Source organism: Alternaria ethzedia (assembly GCF_023757985.1).
Source record: "Alternaria ethzedia strain BMP 0044 chromosome Unknown scaffold_56, whole genome shotgun sequence".
Lineage (NCBI taxonomy): Eukaryota > Fungi > Ascomycota > Dothideomycetes > Pleosporales > Pleosporaceae > Alternaria > Alternaria ethzedia.
In genome coordinates this window covers 104,787-124,794 of record NW_026056249.1, presented here as the reverse complement: position 1 = coordinate 124,794, position 20,008 = coordinate 104,787, and the positions used below count along the sequence as shown (strand labels likewise).

The 20,008-nt window shown below is 53.0% G+C and overlaps 6 protein-coding genes across 6 annotated transcripts; 3 read left to right on the top strand and 3 right to left on the bottom strand.

Moving 5' to 3' along the window:
- Positions 1 to 1,447: 1,447 nt before the first annotated feature.
- On the bottom strand, positions 1,448 to 2,889 carry J4E87_010801 (uncharacterized protein; the record flags this gene model as incomplete). Its single annotated transcript, XM_049382372.1, has 3 exons — positions 1,448 to 1,759; positions 1,802 to 2,651; positions 2,813 to 2,889. 3 exons carry the CDS (start codon positions 2,887 to 2,889, stop codon positions 1,448 to 1,450), a joined length of 1,239 nt encoding a protein of 412 aa, XP_049227927.1.
- Positions 2,890 to 5,257: 2,368 nt separating this feature from the next.
- J4E87_010800 (uncharacterized protein) lies at positions 5,258 to 6,611 on the top strand (the record flags this gene model as incomplete). The annotated part of the gene is made up of 2 exons (XM_049382371.1): positions 5,258 to 6,064; positions 6,213 to 6,611. 2 exons carry the CDS (start codon positions 5,258 to 5,260, stop codon positions 6,609 to 6,611), a joined length of 1,206 nt encoding a protein of 401 aa, XP_049227926.1.
- A 209-nt stretch (positions 6,612 to 6,820) lies between these two features.
- Positions 6,821 to 10,630, bottom strand: J4E87_010799 (uncharacterized protein; the record flags this gene model as incomplete). Its single annotated transcript, XM_049382370.1, has 3 exons — positions 6,821 to 7,033; positions 7,090 to 10,337; positions 10,495 to 10,630. 3 exons carry the CDS (start codon positions 10,628 to 10,630, stop codon positions 6,821 to 6,823), a joined length of 3,597 nt encoding a protein of 1,198 aa, XP_049227925.1.
- A 1,175-nt stretch (positions 10,631 to 11,805) lies between these two features.
- J4E87_010798 (uncharacterized protein) lies at positions 11,806 to 13,021 on the bottom strand (the record flags this gene model as incomplete). The annotated part of the gene is made up of 3 exons (XM_049382369.1): positions 11,806 to 12,171; positions 12,226 to 12,754; positions 12,807 to 13,021. 3 exons carry the CDS (start codon positions 13,019 to 13,021, stop codon positions 11,806 to 11,808), a joined length of 1,110 nt encoding a protein of 369 aa, XP_049227924.1.
- Positions 13,022 to 13,219: 198 nt separating this feature from the next.
- On the top strand, positions 13,220 to 15,370 carry J4E87_010797 (uncharacterized protein; the record flags this gene model as incomplete). Its single annotated transcript, XM_049382368.1, has 1 exon — positions 13,220 to 15,370. One exon carries the CDS (start codon positions 13,220 to 13,222, stop codon positions 15,368 to 15,370), a length of 2,151 nt encoding a protein of 716 aa, XP_049227923.1.
- Positions 15,371 to 17,014: 1,644 nt separating this feature from the next.
- Positions 17,015 to 19,820, top strand: J4E87_010796 (uncharacterized protein; the record flags this gene model as incomplete). Its single annotated transcript, XM_049382367.1, has 2 exons — positions 17,015 to 17,263; positions 17,424 to 19,820. 2 exons carry the CDS (start codon positions 17,015 to 17,017, stop codon positions 19,818 to 19,820), a joined length of 2,646 nt encoding a protein of 881 aa, XP_049227922.1.
- Between the last annotated feature and the right edge of the window lie 188 nt (positions 19,821 to 20,008).

Sequence of the window (20,008 nt, the reverse complement as noted above, 5' to 3'; positions counted from 1 at the left end):
GAAAGGCGGGCTCCCATCAAATCGATTTGCTTCAGTTTCGGAAACGCGAAAGAAAGAGCCGAACATGATGATGGCGGTATGTATTTTTGTGCAAGAGCAGTCCTCTTCATGTAATTTGCGAAGACGTTTTTTTGGTGTCGCAAAGTGCAATGATGGATATGAGGGGACGAGAGACCACACTGCGGTAGATTGATACATCAAAGTCACGCAGACATGGGGCTAGGAAGTTTATAGGGTTGTGAGCCCATGAAGAGCGCAGAAGGCCATCCACTTGTTCTCATCTGCATTTTGGGTACGTTTTTGGGAAGTGGGAAGACTGCGAAGACTCATCGCTTGGAACCGCGCATATTTTGAAAGAGCCCAAAAGACCAGAGACACTCCATGCTTAAGAAACATCTCGGTTTTGGTGATATTGTTTAGAAAGTTTGTTGATGAAGGAAGTCGCAACGAAGGGCGGATTTTATAGCTGGTTCGCAGGCTCACGTGTAATAGCGCATTTGGCGAGACGCCATCATGCCATGCGTTCTCTTTGGATTCGCATATGGAGTAGTTGATATGACGCATGATTACATCGCTCCCATGCAATTGATTAGACTGGCTTTGAAACTGGACGGGAAGGAAAGAACACATCCGTCTCTTGACGGATGATTTCGGTGGAACACTGGCCACAGGCCATGTACTTGCTTCTCTATGTTTTGAAACCTCGGGAATTCAGATGCTGGTTCTGATGTTAGCGAGAAGGTCAGGCCGAAGTTACGCATTTTGTAGGAGTGATGCGGCTGGTCTGCGCCCACATTGGCGGTGTCGCAGTGACTCGACCCAACTTGCGTCATGCGGAACGATTCCGAAATCGTCCGTGCACTGATGCACGGACATCTTTGTATCACCCTCGATTTGTGCTTAGATTGATGCACCTTCCTCTCTCATCGGAAGATATCGCGTCTCATCAACCCAGCACTTGTTCAATTGCATGCAAGATCACTTCGAACGAATACAGGTGCCAAGCGGAGATGTCTGACGAGTACCCTGAATTGTCTGATCGGCTCTCAGAACCGTCTGACGACAACACTCACGACAAGGATTATTCGCATCACAACGACGTTGAAGAACGCCGATACTGGGAATCATGGCTACTTGACGAGCTTCATTCGCCGCCACAAAGGCTTTTCTTCCGTATGCCGAACGACACGTACTAAGAACTGACTTTCTAGTAGAGAAGAGCTAATCCGACTTGCCTGGCGCGAACGAGCGCAATGCCGCGAACCTGACAAGACTGTATTTGACAATTTCTTCTTCTATACTCTCAACCCCGTATTTACGCTCTCTCTTCAGGCAGCACACCCCATGATGGTCCCCCTGAGCGCTTCATCATTTGTATGCGCTCCATAATATCCCTAGGATGCATCTCCAGGGGCGGAATATTAGCTCCATGTTTTGGTTGCTCCCCTCAATATTCATGGTCGCCGTCTCCATATTCGTCCTCGCTTTCACTTTCTTCGTAGGCGTCGTTGTAATAAACATCGTCGCTGTCGCCACCTTCGTCCTCGCTACCTCCTTCTCCAACGCCATCGGAAGCTGAAAGAGACAGAAACTTTTGGAAGTCTTCATAGCCCCACCGCCGCCTGTATTGAGGAAGGTTCTTGGCAAACTCATCATTGTACCGGAGAGTACTGTTGTCTACCAGCTCGCTCCGCTTGATGAAGTTTCGGTGAGGTTGATAGCGTCCCCATCGAAGTGTGTGCTCCTCCTTCTCCTTTCGCTATAATTAGCATCGTCCCGCATCATGTATTTGCAGACTTACTTTCTCCCAATCTTCTTTGGAGGATTGAAACAGTGTTTGCATATTGAGACGCTCTGTATGGCCATATATATCAGACAATACTGTGACAGATGCTCCAGCATATTTCAGATCATAAAGGAATTTCCTCATCGCCTCCAACACGTTAAGCACACTGCGCTCAACGTTGAAATACTCAATGCGGTATGAATCAGCCTCGAACGGGTTCAAGCCTCTCCACTTGTGTTCACCACGCCAATGCCATCCAGGTAAGGTGGGCTCAATCTGAACCCGAATGTTAAGCTTAGCTTTGTCTACCACCAGCGAGAGCATGGACTCTAGGTCGCTGTGTACCTTCTCCAGATTCGATAGTTCTTGACGGGAGAACTTGTCGGACTCGAGATCGTCTCCCCACATTATTCGCATTTGTGGACAGACATCGTCGACATCGAACCTGATGTGTATGTGCCGGATGAACTTGTACGGCAATATACCAAGCTCGAAAACGTCCTCCCATAATATGCGCATCAAGCGCGGCAAGCCCTGAGACTCGACGCCGTTATCTTCAAACCGATCGCGCGTGTTGGCATCAGTCCAAGCCTCAAAAGCTCCGGTAGCATAGTAGCATTCCGCAGCCTCGCAGGCAACCTCATTGCCAACATAAGATGGGCAGAATACTTTGTAGTACGAAGTGACGAATTCCTCATCAGATGCAGCACTGAGTCCTTTCGGAGTTTCTTCGAGATCCAATATGTCGTCGACAAGGTACTGGTATACTTCATCTCGTAACTCTCGGGGCAGTTTAGCGTGTAATTCGGAGGCAATTTGACGGACTTCCTCTCGATCGCGCTTTGCTACAAGGACTTGCTGCTCCCTGTTACAATGTCAATTGAGGTTGACACCGTTTCGTATGCAGAGCTGTACTTGGAAGGTCTATGGCGGTTGTATGGCTTGTTAATATAGCGCACTGGACGCCATCTCCATGCCATGAATACTTCTCCCTTCGAATATTCCTCCGAGTATTCCGACTCTAACCCTGAATCCCAATGTTCCCCATAATGCTCGGGCTCCGAATCGGGATCCGACTGGTAAGGATGTGCGAGTATGTCCATAGGATCGTTGAACGTTACCTCGGTAGCTGGATCGACGCGATGCAAGGACTTCCCGATTACCTAAGTACGTAGGTAAGATTTGAACTGGAGGATTGGGCTTGTCGGTTGTTGCTTGTACCTGTAAGGATGAAGGACGAAGCATCGATGGCACCGAGATAGTGTGTAGATATCTAGCAACGTTGTCTTCTCCCTCCAATCATCGTTTGACGCGTCGACGCGCGCCCCCCTGTCTCTGCACAGACCATATGCCACACACCGCTTACTCCCGCTCATCTCGAACGATCTGCGTGAAAGGTTTACCGACTTTGCTGTTCAGCAACAAAGAAAAGCAACAACACGCGCCTCTAATCGCAGCACCTTGTATAAGAACAAACCCATATAGGTTTGCAGCCTACCTAGGTACATTAAGATGCAAACATGCAAAGGAGAAAATCTGACGTCAACGTAGGCTCTAGGGTGTTCAGTCTTTTTCTTGAATAACGTGGCAGCGATGCCTCCCAAGGTCGATCAGCCCGATCGTGCACCGCGGAGAAAAAAGGCTGCTAAACCCCCAAGGTACTGCCACCTACATGCAAACGAAGTCACCCGGAAGTTCATACTATTGCAGGAGGATTCCCAAGAAAGCTTGGCTTGCAGAAGTCAAACGTGACAAGCAAGCTGGCCTTCGTCTAGCGGCAGCTTTTCGCACCAAGCTTCCCTGGGTTTTACGGTGCAAGGTATACCATATTCTTCTCGAAGAGGCACGCCGCAATCAAGTCGACCTAGGAGCCCCTAAACCCGGCGAAAATGCCTACGTTCCACCACTCCTGCGGATATATAGCCCTGCGTATGTTGGTGACAAAGTCGCGTGGGAAGCGGCGATTATTTTCAACAGACAGACGCATCTCGTGTGTCGTGACGTGGATCAACTCGTTCCAGCACTCATGGACAACAAACTCCACGAAAGCGTCTTCCCATACCAGTGGGTGAAAATGGTGCATATCACCTTCGATATTGAGGCGCTTACTGTTCCGATATTGTACGAAGCTGACTATGGTTATGACGACGACGCTGACACGGAACGGGAAGAGCTGCTCATGCAAGAACAGAGAAATTTCAAGGATCTTTTCAAGAAGCTCGAATCGGGCTTCTCACTTTTGATGAAACGTCATCCTGATGCACCTCTTTCTAGCTTGACCGTCCACCTCATGTTGAAGTTGGGAGATTATCCGTACGTGGATTCACCGGATGTGCAATCGCGCATGGAAATACTAAACTGCGAGCGTGGCTTTCTGAACCTTCTTTTATTCATCGAAATACCTGTATATGACTTGATACACGCTGGCGCGCGGGTAATAATCACATGGGACGAGGGGAAGGAAGCCATTTGTAACGGGCAGGATGGTCCTCTCCAGAAGCCTGTACCCGGACTTTTTCACCTGAGTAAGAAGGCTTGGAAGAAGGTATGTACTGAACCTTCTCTCAAGATCATTACACAAAAGACAATCGAAAAGCATCGCACTAATTTTCTGGACTAGGAGAAAGCCAGATACACACGTTGGGGTGATGAATATGTCCTATGCCCTTACGGCCAGAAGTATATACAAAAGTTATGGGACGGGGGCGGATACAGCAAAATATTTGCCAAGAACCTTCCTAGCTCCAGAGAGTCGTGGGGGTACACTTCATTTAGGAAGCTGGTAAACGTCGGGCGGCGTCGGGAGTTGGATGATGACGAAAACGAGGATGGGTTTTCGTCGGGGCCGAGCACCTATGCTGGGAGCGAGTGGGATGACGATGTCGAAGAGATTGAGGAATATGAGGACGATGAGGATGATGAACCAGTTCCTAATCCATACTGCGACAGACACTACTCTAGCGACGACTCAGGTCCACAAGGAGACTACGAAGCCACTTATGACGACATGGAGCAATGGGGCTTTTAGTCATGAGAGGCCAGGAGACAGAAACACGTTACTTACTCGTCTGCTCGTAGCCCTGAAACGCGTGCCTCAATTTGTAGGATCATGTAGATGATTAGCAGTGTTGGCCTGCGTCTCTAGTGGAATGTTTGACGCGTCAACGCACGGACCATGAGCACGGGCCATACACCGCTCTCCTGTTAATCTTGAGATCTATCGACAAGCGCTAACGGACCTGTTCTCAAGTAGCAAAAAGCAAAAGATAGCGCAGCGATGCCTCCGAAGGGCAATCGTCTCGATGGTGCACGTCGGGGCGACGGGGCCACGAAACCACATAGGTATTCTGACCCCTGCATCGTCGTCGCCGCCTTCCGGAATATTCACGTCTGTACAGAAAGAAACACTACAAAAAGCGGCAGACCAAAGCCCAAGTCGAGCGACAGGCTTGCCATCGCCTAGCCACCGAAATGTGTGCCAAGTTGCCGCGCGAACTACGGGATATTATTTACGAATACGCCATCAAAGAGCGCATATTGCACCGCGTGCGCGACTTCCCACAACGCAAAAACGTCGTGCCATCGATACAGCGCATATACAGTCAATCCTACGTTGGCGTGGAAGTCGCACGCGAGGCAGCAGAATACTACTACTCCCAACAGCACATCATCGCCAATATCCAAACTCTAAGAGAAACCCTCAATCAAGACGTCTTCCACCTGGGCGTTAAACCCTACATGCACATCCGAACACTACATGTTCGAATCAACAATGACAAGATCAGTGACTGTCTTGTGACTAAGGCAGGAGCAGACGGTCACGGCCGACTCCTTGAGAACGCAACCATGAAACAAAGTATAGCACAGGAGAAAAGAAACCTAAATGATCTGTACCAGAAGCTCGAAGCGGGCTTTGCTCTTTTTATGAGAAAGAGAGAGCCTTCGTTGCTGAAGCTCTGCATCATCATCAAGATGTCTGGATACAATGACGATTACTATGAAGAAACCCAGGAAGACGTTACTTCCAGGCGGGATTACGAACGCAGGTTCATGAATGTACTGGAGACCATACGAAAGCCGGTGTATGACATGATACACGCTGGGTGTAATGTCGAAGTCAAATTTGAGCCAGAACTGGATGAAGGCTACGAGGACCGCTATTGGGGCAATGGCTCAGACAGTGGCAGCGAAAGTAAATCGGATTTTTACTTTGATGTCTTTTCGCCTTTGACTCTGACGCCGCCATTGTTCCACCTCAGCAAAGAGGAATGGGAAAAGGTCTGTACGCTCTCCTAGGCGCATGCTACCACACTCTCTATTCGCCTCTACCTCACTCTCCTCACCTTTACCTCACTCTCCTCGCCCCACCAAACAACCCTTCCAACAACTTTCCGCGAAAGCCACACTAACACCCCCAACCCTCCAGGAAAAAGCCACAAACATCTACCTCCACGGCCGCTACAACCCAAAAGCACATTACAAATCGCACATCCTCCTCCGCTACACGCGCATCAACAAACACTACCAAATGGACTTCGCTCGAAATCTGCAGGAATACAGAGCGAGATGGGGCTATACATCATTCGAGAAGCTGTTACATGTTGGAAGATATATCTATGGGCCAGAAGAAGCCGGTGACACTAGAAGCGAGGATTCGGGCGGCTATTCGATGCCGTGCTATACGAACAGCAGTGCGTATAGTGACAGTGAGCGCCCGGATGGTTGGACGCATTGGTCTGAGGAGGATGAGGATTATGAGGATGGGGATATGGGTCGTCATAGCGACGACAGTTTGGATGAATGGGCAATGGCCCAGATTGCCTAGCTGTGATGGTAGGTAGGCTGTACGAAATGTTGGATGGGGAGAAAGGACCGAGGAACATAGCGATGACGAGAGGACGTGGTTATGCTTAGCGAGCAATCGATTAAACGGACCAAATCCAAGCCCGTTGAGGGACTACCTAGGGATCAAACACGCCCAATTCTATGAAATCCAACGCTAGCCACCCATTGTTGAAACTGCGTCCCCGGTGTTCACACTACTCCGTTCGCGGCCGCCTTGCTCTCAGCGCCGTTCTGCAAGACTTCATCCGCCTGCTTAATCGTAGGCACCGAGTCGGACGGAACGACGAGCGACGCGCCGTTGACGACGCCGTTGGTGGAGTCTTGGTGCGGTGCTTGTAGTCCTTGGCGGACCTTCAGCACACTGTCTACGATGACGGCGTCGATGCCTTCGTTTCGTTGGAGCTGTTTTGCTGTCAGTACATGTTCGGGCAATAAAAGTTTGTGAAGTGATGGCTTACCAGGACGTTCTTAGGATCGTTGTTCAGTATGCCGTACGAGACGCACACCAAACCACTTTCCTTTACCACCTTGACAAGTCTCGGGCACATGACCAAGGGCTCAGCAGCGGTAACCACTCCGAGCAAGTTCCAACGGCTAGCAAAGCGGATGCCTTCTTGTAGACTGGCAGCTCGCACATCGCCCACGGGCAAAGTTCCCGCATCGGTCAGGAAGAGTACCGGGATTGAGGGCTGCTTGAAGGATAGCATCAGACAGACGTCGGGGTTAAAAGATGAGAAGATAATGTTCCGTTGGCCCATCCTGTCGTACACCTTCTGCAGCACTGTATCGACGAACTGGTTCAGCTCAACAGCGTACTGGTCCATCTCCTCATCCTCTGTCTCGTAAAGCATAGGGTACTTGAACTCGACGTTGAAACCGACTGACTCAGGCAGCTCATCGAACATGCGGTCGAGAGTCGTGAATGAGGACTGGATGGATGTGCCACGGTTGTTGCCCTTGAAGCCCTTCTTCATAAAGTCGCGGGTGTACTTCATTCGCTCCGCGAGCTCGTTCTGACGATCAGTGTGAATGTTGCGCTGTTTCGAGTTGTCGACCGAGTAAGATCGGAGTCTCCGGGTGTTGGGCTTGTCGTCTGTGCCATTCGCACCGTTCAGAACAGGCACAGTTTCTGGTGATCCAGCGCGAGAGGATCGTGGCTTCTGGCCCTCGCCGATGTGTAGGAATTGGTCCAATGTAAGCGTGTGTACGGGTGCATCGATACCAGTCTCGCTGACCAGGAAGTCATGATAGATAACCGGCACATGGTCCTTGGTTAGCTGAACGTCGAACTCCACGTATTCGGCACCCAAGTTGGCAGCGGAAATGAAGGATTGAATCGTGTTCTCGCCAAGTTGTAGCGACGTGCGTGAGGCGGTGTTCTTTCCTAGACCGCGGTGGCCGATGACCATGGTCGATGCGGCCATCTTCTTCCAGTAAGTGTGCTGTTCTGTGATGGACATGCTTGGGTGGTGGAAAGGCGTAATGATCAAGAAGTTGAAGTTGACGGTGCCAATCACGTCAAGTGTCGAGGCAGCCACGATTGGTACCTTCATGTCTCCCTGGAGCGAGATGCGCTTAGATCCAATACTGGTCTTGATGGTCGACAGCAGTGCCACTGCTCGTCCCACGACACGCTCTTGAGAGCCCGCATATGTTGGTATGATATCGAAGAGTAGCTTGACTTTAGTGGCATCGCTGGTCATGAAGGTGATTGGCTCAGTCGCAATGTTTTCCTGGATGGGCAAGTCAATGACCGAGGGTTCTCCGTTTGCGCCAGACGCATTAACAACCACAGACAGGGCGGTATCGAGTTGCGTCGCGTGTGCATCGGCAAGAGGGATATCGTCCAATTTCACGGCGGGGACATCTTTCCTGGCGTCCATTGAACCAAGGCTGACAAGAATCATTGTCTCTTTGGTCAAGTAACGATGGCCAAAGGTCTTCACGGGTTCGGGCGCCTTTTGAACAGGCGTGTTGGTGTCTCGGTTTAGATTCTTAGACCTTCGCTCGTCAAGGGAGGATTGTGTAGGCGAGCCAGCTCGAGCAATACGCGTATCCTTAGGCGCGACAAGAGGCGGCTCTGTCGCAGGAGCAAGTTCCCCTAGTCTGATCGCTACAACGATGTGACCACGGAGCGTGGCGTGCTCCTTTGCTGTCCAGCCAGAGTTGTCGCACCTCTGAAGATCAGCTCCGGCCGCGGCAAGAATCTCCACCATGGAGAGATGGTCGTCGACAGCAGCGATGAACAGTGGCGTCCATGCAAACGTCTTCTCAGCGACATCGACCTCCGCCTTGTTCACACTGGACCCACCCAGTAGGACTTTGGCGCACTCGTCGTAACCGTAACGCGCTGCCATATGTAGTGCAGTCTCGCCGCCCTCATCCCGGTAGTTCACGTCCACGCCCGCTTCAACCAAGAGCTTGACGATGTCTACAAAGTTCGACCGGGTTGCCAGAGTCAAGGCTGCTCCTGATCTCGCGATGGTTTTGCGGGATGTGAGTCGTTCTTCTGTTGTACCGCGCCAGTTTTCTGCATCGAGGAGGGCTTTAGTGGTGAGCGGATGGCCGCCCATTACGCTGAGATGCAAAGGAGCGTTACCCTCAGCATCCTGCCAGTAAGCGGAGTCGATTCCCTGAGCGACGTCGAATTGGCCCCAGTCTTGCATGTGCTTCATAACGACCTGGCAAATGACGACAAATCCATATTGCGCAGCGTAATGGAGCGGGAACCTGCCGTAGGAGTCGCGAGATTGGAGCGCGTTGCGTTGCTCAGCCTGGAGCTGATCGAGGAGGTAGACGAGTAACCGTACCGACTCATCGTTCTCGCTGAGTAATTGCGTTGACTCTTCTTCGGTGGTGGTGCAAGGGCGAGGTTGGCGATTGGGATCCGTCGCAGGCACAATAAAGTTGCGCGTCTCGCTAGAGCTCTGGAGAAGGGTTCCATCAGCACCAAAAGTGTCGCCAGTCTTCGATCGGCCGATATTGATGACAAGTCGGTGGATGCAATTACGCTTGTTGATGTCGTCTTCCTCATCTAGTGAGATAATGTCCTTGAGTAATCTCTCGATACATGACTTTGCCCGGCATGAGATGGCGCGCTGCAAGAAGTTCAGGAGTACTTGCTGGAACGAAGCACTTGAAATGCCGTTGCTCGCAGCAGCTTCTGTGAGTTTCTGGTTGAGATCTTCGACCTTATCGCCCCGAATAGCCGTGTCCACAGCGTCGAGCAGGCCCGCGGGAAGGTGTAACGAGCGACCTGGAACTCTGCCCAGAGAGGCCGCCGAATGGGAGGAGCCCGTGTCGTCGAATGTCTTGATGTCACTCAACCCTGATAACCACTCGTTCACTGCCTTCATATCCTGGTTCAAAGGCAGGTTGTGCGCGAAAGGCTTTGGGTTGACCTTCGACGCCAAGTAGCGCTCCTGCAGACAAACTGTCTCGATCTTCTTGTCCAGCTTCTTTGTGATCTTGATGAAGCCTCTACGGTTCACTTCTCCATACCATTGGAGCTTCCGCATTGAACCGCGTAGCTCGAGCAGCGCACCCATGAGATCCTGCGCTTCATCCTTGTCGATGCCGTCGGGCAATTGTGCGACTCGTCCGTAGCGGCCATGTAGAAGCCTCAATCGTCGTGCGTTTTCGGCGTATTTGCGGTTGTAGAAGTTGTCAACGTCTTCGAGGTTGCGATCGAGCGAGAAGAAGAACTCTGGGGGGAATGTTAGCCACGTGTTCTGCGACTTGAAGTTCAATGGTCGCGATAAACATGACGCGCTCGTGACGACTCCAAGATATCCACAACAGCTTGGTGAAGCATAGCCATGGAGTATTTGGTATGAGTCTTGGCAGAGTTGAAGTCTACTTACCAGCAAGATCTGGAGCCGAGCCATCTTTCGAAGCTTCAGCAGCGTTCTTGATGAGCTTCTTGAGGCCCTTGTAGTTGATATAAGACGCCGCCCATTCAGGCACCTGGTTCCGTGGTAGATTGTGTCCGAACTTCATCCTGGAGGCGAAGCAACAATCGGTTGACAACTGGATCCGGGTAGAGCTTGATATCGAGCTCGAGGGTCGCTCTAAATCGTATGTAGGACTAGCTCTAGGCAGGCGGGGGCGGCAAAAGGAACGAAATATAGGTAGCGGTAGGATTGAATGATCGGCAGGGCAAGAGCCAGAGAGTCAATTCCATGCGGCCTGCGCAATCAACGCGTTAATGTTGAATCTTTAGGGTGTGCTCGAGGCGTCCATTCTCATTGGAGGAGACGGAGCTCGACAAAAGCGCGCCTGCAACATGGTTAAACGGACTGTCAAAAGTAGGGAAAGCCGTAGCTCGAGGCAGGGGAAGTACACTGGAGCGGCGGAATCGCTGGTCAGTGTTATCGGTGCGGAGCTGGACGGGTGAGTGAAAGACGTTGAGATGAAAAGAGACGTGGTTGGTGCGTCGCAGTGATCCCCAATGACGTATGGCGACGGAGCGCTTTGTTCAGTCACTCCCGCCAGCGCGCGCAGAATCTCGTCTGCCTTTATACTCGCCGTCGCCGCAAAGCTTTGAATGTCTCGGTTCAACGGTGGATCCCTGCCCCAATTATCACATCCTAATGCGTCACGCTTCAGCGCCTCTCGCATCGGCGGGTCACGGCGGTGTACCATGTATGTTTGTCAGCTTGGCTCGCGACGGACATTGCACGCGAAAAAGCTTCTTCTTGGCACTGCATAGAGCAACTTGTGCGAGTGTGAAGCGCGACACAACTAGGCATGGTGCTGGTAGCAATCGTGAAGACTCTGGCGCGGGTGCACCGCGGGGCCAACACGGGTAAGCATACACGCGACTACCTTCCGTGGCGGGACGCATGTCATTAGCAGTGCATGGAAGTGCATATGGGGGCACGGCAGCTGATCCGGGTCACACCGCATCGACGACTGATTAATGTGGATGGTGGGATTGCATTGATACTGGCTATGTGCTCTCCGCGCCATTATACCTCAGTGACTACACGGCACGTTTAAGCGTTGTGCTGCAGCTCGCTCCGCTCTGGGGAACCTGGCTTCTCCAGATCCCGCCCGAGCCATTAGACCCCTCCCGCTAGCCCACCCATCGAGCGCAAGGGCTTCCAAGATAAGGACCAGGCGAATGGCAGGCCTAGGCCGACCTGGAGATTATTCCTGGGCCATCAGGTGGTTCACGAAAAAAAGAAGGCGTTGCCCTCGTTATCCTTCCGCTGCACCTTGGACAGGTCCTTGTCTGGTGCGTACTCTGTCCATGCGCTTGCCGGGAATATGTGTTTGTTGCGTTCATACCACCGCCTGTCAACGACCTTGGTTATCGCTGGGTCTTCGCCGTAACCCTCGAGTTCCTCGTCTGGTATGCTGGACTCTTTGCTCTTCTTCTTAAGGGGCTGAGCAAGCGGATCGTATGTAGCGGGATCTGCATCCGCGTCTTCGTCGGTCGCGCTCGGGGTGGCTCTGGTGGGTTGCGCCGAGTAGTCGAAGATGGGGCCGTCGAAACCGGTGACCCTATTAAACAGGAAGTGGTAGATCTCGTAGTGCTGACACGGGGTTAGTTGATAAGTCGATAGGTGGGCTCCAAGTTTGATACTCACGTGCGGCAGGATAACTTCGCCTCTCACGAGCATCAAGTCGTCCACGCTGACCCTAGCCCAATCTCTCCGACTCTTGTCACCGCCTACGCCTAGCTCTGCGCCGACCTTCCTAGCTTTGTCTAGAAACAGCCATATCTGTTCGCCCTTCTTGATTCTGCATCGTCCACCTGGGACGTTGGTGCCATCGTAGAAGACGAATGGTATCACCACTTCCGTCGCCTTGACTGCGTCGCGCATGACGATGAAGTCTTGCCGCGCCAATTCTGCCTGTTGCGCTTCGCGTTGGAGGGCCGTCTTGGTCATGACGCGGGGTTTGAGGCCGATGTTCGAGTTTGCGCCTAGCTTCTTCTTGAACACTTTGGGTTCTGCTTCCGGGGCAGAAGTGTCTGCGGGTGTGCTTTCACGCGGAGTCGGTGTCTTGGAGACATTAGACTTGGTGTCTTCGTCTTCGTCTATGCCGAATGATAGCTTGCCTTTGCCGCCTACTTTGCGCTTCTTCTTCTTGAAGACGGGTTTTGGCGTAGATGCCCTGTACTTTGCAAATTAGCGGGTACTTCCCAATTGGAAACGACCGTCCTTACCCGTCTGTTGGTGTGTTTTCGCCCGAACTGATTGCGGTGTCACCTCGCTCCTTCCTGTCCAACGCGTCGGCGCGTCGCTTGCGGTAGTCGTCGAGGTTGACCAGGCCGACAGTTTGCGCCTTTAGCAAGTCTTCTGCTGTCGCGGCCTGCGATGTGAAGCGGGGGTTGCCAGACGCATCTGCGCGATCGCTTGAACTGGACGCAAACCTGTCCATGTTGGCGGAACGATATGTGGTGGGGGATGCGACTGCCAGAAAGTTGATGGTGCCTGCCGAATATCAGAAACGCGCTAGCAGCTCGTCTCGTGATTACGCGATTTGGCGCGGTCACCCGGAAAGATCCCCACCCCACTCCCCGGTAGTCTCGCCTCTGCGACCCAAGCATCTACCTAAAGACACACGGCGGGAACAACGATGTCGCGCATTGTACAGGATTCTGATGAGGAGTCGGACGGCGATCTCGAGGGCGACCTCCCGCCGCCCAAACAAGCAGACGCGTCCGGACAGCCACTCAGCAATGACACCCACGGCACGGGATCCACCGGTAGGGCTGAGTTCACGGCATCATGTCATCAGACCGAGCTGACATGCAGCCCAGAATCTCTGAAGCGAGCCATTGAAAAGGCGCACCGGAACCATCTCCAGTCACAGCCGAGCCAGGAAGAGCCTCAGTCATCGGTGTCATTGCCTGAACATCCAAACAAGAAGAGAAAGACCACAGCTGATCCAAGTCCGCTCAAACCATTCAATGATGTGTCTGCTAAGAAAGGGCCCGTCACGTATGGGAAGGCTCCGAAATCCATCTTCGGTAGTTCTCCATCGTTCAACGCTCCACCTGTGGGACGAGCAGACGCGACCCTCGAATCAACTCAAGAAGTACCATGGCTCCCAGAAGGAACTATGCGCGACAACTACGCCCTCCACGAACCGGCCATGTTCCCTGAGCCTTCTAGTACTGTTCCCAACGCTACTATGACCCAGCAACATATCCTCGATGTTGTCAATGCACCACTCACGATAGGACAAGAGATCGACAGTGAACAACCTCGTTACATACCCCCACCAGAGCCCTCAATACCCTGGTCAGATCTTATGAAGTTCACACCGGCAGACGCGACGGAACAGACTGAATCATCTGATCGTGACCCACCTTCAAATGATCCTCCGTCAGCCACGCCAGTCCGGACGTCACAGGGAGGCTATGAGTACAGCGCATCTCAACGCAGCAGGCGCGGATCTGGTGGTCCTTTGAAAGGCAGCCCTTTGAGAAATGAACTTTCCCGTAATGGAGCCGGTGACGCCGACCGAAAGGCGACACCAGTTGAAGCCAGCTCTGCCGATATTTGGGATATACCATCAACTGCACCACAGAAGACTCCGCGCGGTGAACACAAGGTAGTCAAGACGACACCTCGTCGTTCAAAATCCGCACAAGTGCCTGTCGCCAGCTCCGACGACGATCTTGCGAATATTGGCCTGCCAAAGGAGCAATACAAGCCACGGCCCAGCCGCTCGAGATCGCTCAAGGTTGAAGAGGAGCAGCCCATCGACTATTCTGTCCGTCCCGAGAAGGCCAAAAACGTCAGTAAAAGGCGACAAACGACGGCTACAGCCGATACCAGCAACCCTACAACACCAGAAAAGGTCCGGCAGATTTGCGACATGGGATTTACACCTTCAACGACTTCTGGCGCCCTCAAGAAAAACAACGGTGACGTCATACAGGCCATCGACTGGCTAGTCACTAACAATGTTGGCCACGACGAGCTTGCACCACCAAGTCCACCCAAAACCAAGCCGGTCATGAACAAGAGCGACGAAACTCCGGCGATGGACTCTGAGGCTATTCAAGATATTATGCGCAGTCTAGACCAGTATCAGAGGGATGATACGCAGGCCGTTGCGCAGAATGTGGTTCATGTTGCGGTGGCGAATGATGCCATACTACCAGAGCCTATCGACCTCACAGAAACTCCAACTTCCGATTTGCGCTCGCCTACGAAAGTTCAGGTAGTGATACCTAAGAAGTCACCACTTGCCGTTTCGAAGCAGCCCCCAAGCTCTACCACTGCCTCGAATAAGAAGGCAAAGCGCAAAAAGCCCACATCAAATCCAGCCGAGAGCGAACCTGCTGAGACGGACTCTACCGTGCCTGAGATCGCGCCTGCGAAGAAGAAGGCACGCGGTCGGCCCAAGAAGGTCGCGCCTGTTGCTTCGCCTAAAGAACCTGACCCAGAACCATTAGAACAAGCTGTGGAAGTAGAGCATCAACAAGAAGTTGTACAAACGACCGAGCCCGGGTCCAATCCAGAAGAGATAGAGCAAGACTCTAAACTCACACGCAATGATACCGATGACGGGAAATCGCCAGACGCTACGGATACCACGACTGCCAGCCATTCAAAACCACCAGCGAAACCCTCTCCAGCTGCGGCGTCAGAGACTCCAGAACGAAAAATAAAACCTACAACTGCATCGCCAGCGAACACTGGCAAGGTGCCATACCGTGTCGGGCTGAGCAAACGAGCGAGGATCGCTCCTCTCTTGCGCATTGTGAAGAAATGATTAAGCACAACATACTTCTGCTTCCGCGTCAGCATCGCGAGCCATGATACTATACCTCTTATCCAGACATGTATTTGAACTTAATGATACCCACTTTTACTCGGCATTGCCGTCAATTTCCACCTCTTCGTAACATCGTATACAAGGACCAGCTGAAGTTTTTCTAGTGGCGCTTCTGCCTTAGCCGGCCACAACTGAGCGACTAACAGATGCAGCTATCCAAAGTCACCACCGTGGAGCTAAAGCGAACAGCGCAGCCGCTTAGCCGCTTGCTCGCAGCAGCAGATCTGTATTAAACAGTTGGCTGCTCTACACTGTACTTACTGGTCACGTTGCCTTAGCGAGCTCTCCAAACATTCTACATCGCATTGCACATGCGATTTGTTTGCCGGTGGTTCATTGCCGCGCGCGGCATTATCGATTATCGAGAGCGGACGCCAGCGCTCGCTTGGAGCTTGGCAGTGGAAATGAAGGCCCTCAGGGGCCTCCTAGCATCGAATCGCGACCAGCGGACGACCACCGGGGCGTTCCCAATCCTGCTCTCCTGAGCTTGGCATTCAGGCGTTCGTCTTAGGGCTGGACGAAATGCGATTCGAAGTCTCATCGTACGAACGGCGTGCATGACGATGTACCGTTACTGGTGCGCTGTCGCTTATTCCCAATATCACGGCACGATGCATCGCAACGGCCGCTCGTTGACAACACTGACATCGTTGACAGCACGAACCACGAGTAAAGTGCTCTCAGACTGACATTGGCAGATATCGGATCGAAATTGCGAGTTATCCTACGGTCACCGATCATACCAGCAGCGAAGGCTTCCATAGAGCCCTTCAATCTCAGAGCTCTTTGATGGGCGCCGCGTACCGAGAGAGCCGAAAGCAAACGGCCTCTGATTCCTACGCGAGACGCCATTGAACGCCACATCAAGCCAACACGTGAAAAGCACGATGTTTTTGTGATGCCAAGTACTCCTCTAGCCTATTGTTGAGTTGGGCCCCGCCGGCGATCATCCCACTTCAGTATATCCGCGACGGGAGCCGGTCACAACCAGCATCGCGGCTCATATATTTAGACCCCAGCGGTTTAATGGCTTGGCCTCGTCAGGAACAGGACAGGTTCGGGCTCTGTTATCCCTCTTCCAGATTGACATGTCCCTAGGAATTGGAAGCTTTAAGCCTCCAGATCTGCTCGGCTACCAAGACATACCATCACATTGGGGACGCGAGATCATGTTGTAGCATTTGGTGGTGGCTTATACTAGGCGCCTTCGCAGTTGTCTCAGTACCATGCCGTCTCCACATCCTCTTCGTATCCCACGAAGGTTTCCCAGGGCCGCGCTCTTGGCTGCTGATAATAATGTGCTGACTTCTTCCAGTTAGTGGGCTCCACTCCTCGCAGCTACGCCGCCACGAGTCGCCCTTGGAGGTGCGTCTATGGCATTGTGTGATATAAGTACATCGGGTTTCTTCTCCTTACGCTCTTCACTCGTCTTGCTCGTCTTTGCACGCATAGCGACCGTCACTCGTTTTTTCATATCGACTAATTTTAATTGACGTTATCGTCAACCACACTCGCTTTCAATATTACAACCCAAGTCAACTACACCTATTATACTAGTGCTGTAAACATTAATTCGCCAAGATGCGTTTCTCCCAAGTCGCTGCTGCCTCTTTGGTAGCACCGCTCGTCGCCGCTCATGGCATGGAGGGTATGCCAAGGATCGTTGGTTTGCCCAGGCAGTTGAGGGCCAGCAATCCTCTTGCTGGTTACTCAGGTGGTCATGCCGCTGAGGCAGGACCCGTCATTCGTCCCCGACAGTCCACTGACGGACGTTGTGGGCCGGATGGCGGCAACCAAAAGTGTGCAGACAATGAGTGCTGCTCAAGCGCCGTACGTATATTGGATGAGACACTTCGTGTATTGGGCGTGTACTTACAGTAGAACAGGGATACTGCGGTACTACCCAAGAGCACTGCCAAGCGCCCGACTGCTTGTTCAACTTCGGTCCTGCATGCGGTATGACGAATTCTATACTCTGTACGATGAACAGATTACTGATGTTATGACAGACGCCAACAAGACTCCTGCTGGAGCAAGCACCCGTAACGACCCCCGCCCCCAGCTTGGAAGCATCCCCTACGGCGGTGAGGGCATCTATGTCTGCAATAACCCTGGAACCGTGGCAATCACATACGACGATGGTCCATACATCTACACCGAGGGCGTTATGAAGCTGTTCGAGGCACGAGGAGCCCACGCCACCTTTTTCATCACCGGTAACAACATTGGCAAGGGCGCCATTGACGAGAACTGGGCGGGCGTCATCAAGAAGATGTACGACAACGGTCACCAGGTTGCCTCTCACACATGGTCCCACCAGGACCTCAGTGCTATTACCAAAGAGGAGGTTTACGACCAAATGGTCAAGAACGAGATGGCTATCCGCAACATCATCGGCAAATACCCCACCTACATGCGCCCACCGTACTCTTCTTGCACTGGAAGCTGCCAGGAAGTTATGGCCGATCTCGGTTACGTTGTGTCTTACTTCGACCTCGATACCGATGACTACAACCAATTGACCCCCGAGAAGATTCAGGTCGCCAAGGACAACTTCAAGAATGGCATTGATACCCGTAACGAGGGATACTTCGATGGTGACAGGCTTGCTATTGGCCATGATATCCATCAGTTGACCGCCGAGAACCTCACCGTATACATGCTCGACTACCTCTACTCTCAAGGTCTCAGGGCTGTCACCATGGGCGAGTGCATGCAGGACCCCGAGGAGAACTGGTACCGCGACTCTACTCCCGCTCCTCCTAGCACCTCATCTACCCCTACTTCATCTTCCGCTGTCCCCACTCCTACCGGCCCCACGTCTAAGGACGGCATGTGCGGTGCTGCCGGTGGCTCTCAATCCTGCGTTGGCTGGGTTGGCGTCGACGGTCTCCTCGGCGAGTGCTGCTCTCAATACGGATACTGTGGCAACACCGCCGACCACTGCCAGACTGGCTGCCAAGCTGGTTTCGGAAAGTGCGGTGCCCAGCCCAGTGCTTCTCCCTCTGCCTCTGCTACCGTCTCTGCCAGCGTCACTGGCCCCGTCCCTACCCCTACCGGCCCCACCACTACCGACGGATCTTGCGGTGCTGCAAACGGTGGCATGACTTGCATTGGCTTCAACGGCCCTGCCGGTCTGAGCGAGTGCTGCTCCCAGTACGGATACTGTGGAAACACTGATATCTACTGCGACGCCGGATGCCAGGCTGGCTTCGGAAAGTGCGGTGCTCAGGCCGTCAGCAGCGCCGCTTCTTCCCTTGCTGCCAGCACCAGCCCTGCTCTCTCTTCCTCTGCTGATGCCAGCGCCAGCAAGGACGCTATCTCCTCCACCGCTTCAAGCACCATCGTTGATGCTAGCTCGATCGCCAGCCAGGTCTCTTCCGCAGCTTCTGCTACTCCCACCACCTCCGGTGAGAAATCTCGCGATGGCTCATGTGGTGGGACCAAGGGATACACCTGCGTCGGTTTCAGCACTCTCGAGGGCGTAAAGTCTGAGTGCTGCTCTGCTTGGGGATACTGCGGTACCTCTGAGGACCACTGCGGTGCTGGTTGCAACCCCGTCTACGGCAACTGCCCTTCGACCTCTTCTTCGTCTGCTTCTTCTTCCATTGCTGTCTCCAGCGCCAGCGAGAAGTCTGACTCTGCTTCTTCGACTGCGGCTATCCCCTCTTCTGAGGCTGTTTCTTCTTCTGTTTCCGCTTCAGCATCTGCTTCAGCTTCGGTATCCGTCTCTGAGTCCGTTTCCGCATCAGTTTCTGCCTCGGTCTCTGAGTACTTCTCTGCATCCGTTTCTGCCTCAGAGTACATTTCCGCATCGGCTTCAACCCCCGTATCTGAGAAGCCCGAGGAGCACGACTCCACCTCCGTCGCTGCCTCTGCTTCCTCCACCTCAGTTGCCGAGTCTGCTTCCGCCTCCAAAGACAGCTACCCCACCAGCTCCGCCATCTCAGAAATTTCCTCCGTTTACCCCAGCTCCACCCCCGGAAACTCCGAGGCCGTCCCATCAAGCAGCCCGGCCGCTTCTTCCGCCTCTTCCTCCTCCCCCGCCTCCAGCTCCGCCACCCTCCCCAGCAGCGCAGCTTCCACCCCCTACGCCACCTCCACCATGACACCCACCCCCATCTTCCCCTCCTCCTCCTTCTCCACCGCCATCGTCCGCCCCAGCTCGACTTCCTGCTCCACCACCGCTACACCCACACCTACCAAGCTGCCCGTTTCTTCCAACGGAAAGTGCGGTGAGCACAATGGTGGTCAGACTTGCGCGGGCTACAAGACGCTTTTCGGTGTTGAGATGGGATGTTGCTGCAAGCAGAGTGGGAGGTGCTCGATTGATCCTTGGGCGTGTGGGCTGGGGTGCGATAAGGGGTATGGAAAGTGTTGGTTTTAGGTTGTGAGTAGGGGATTGGGATGCATGGTTGAGGTCCTTTCTTTACGTTCTGGATATACCTTGTTGAGATGATGGGGGTTTGTTGTTGGTTATGTATGTATAACATGTAAGGAAAGAATGCATGATGATGAAAACGTACTTCGTGTCGCGCAGTACTCGCTCTCACTGAAGGGTCAAGCTCACCGGTG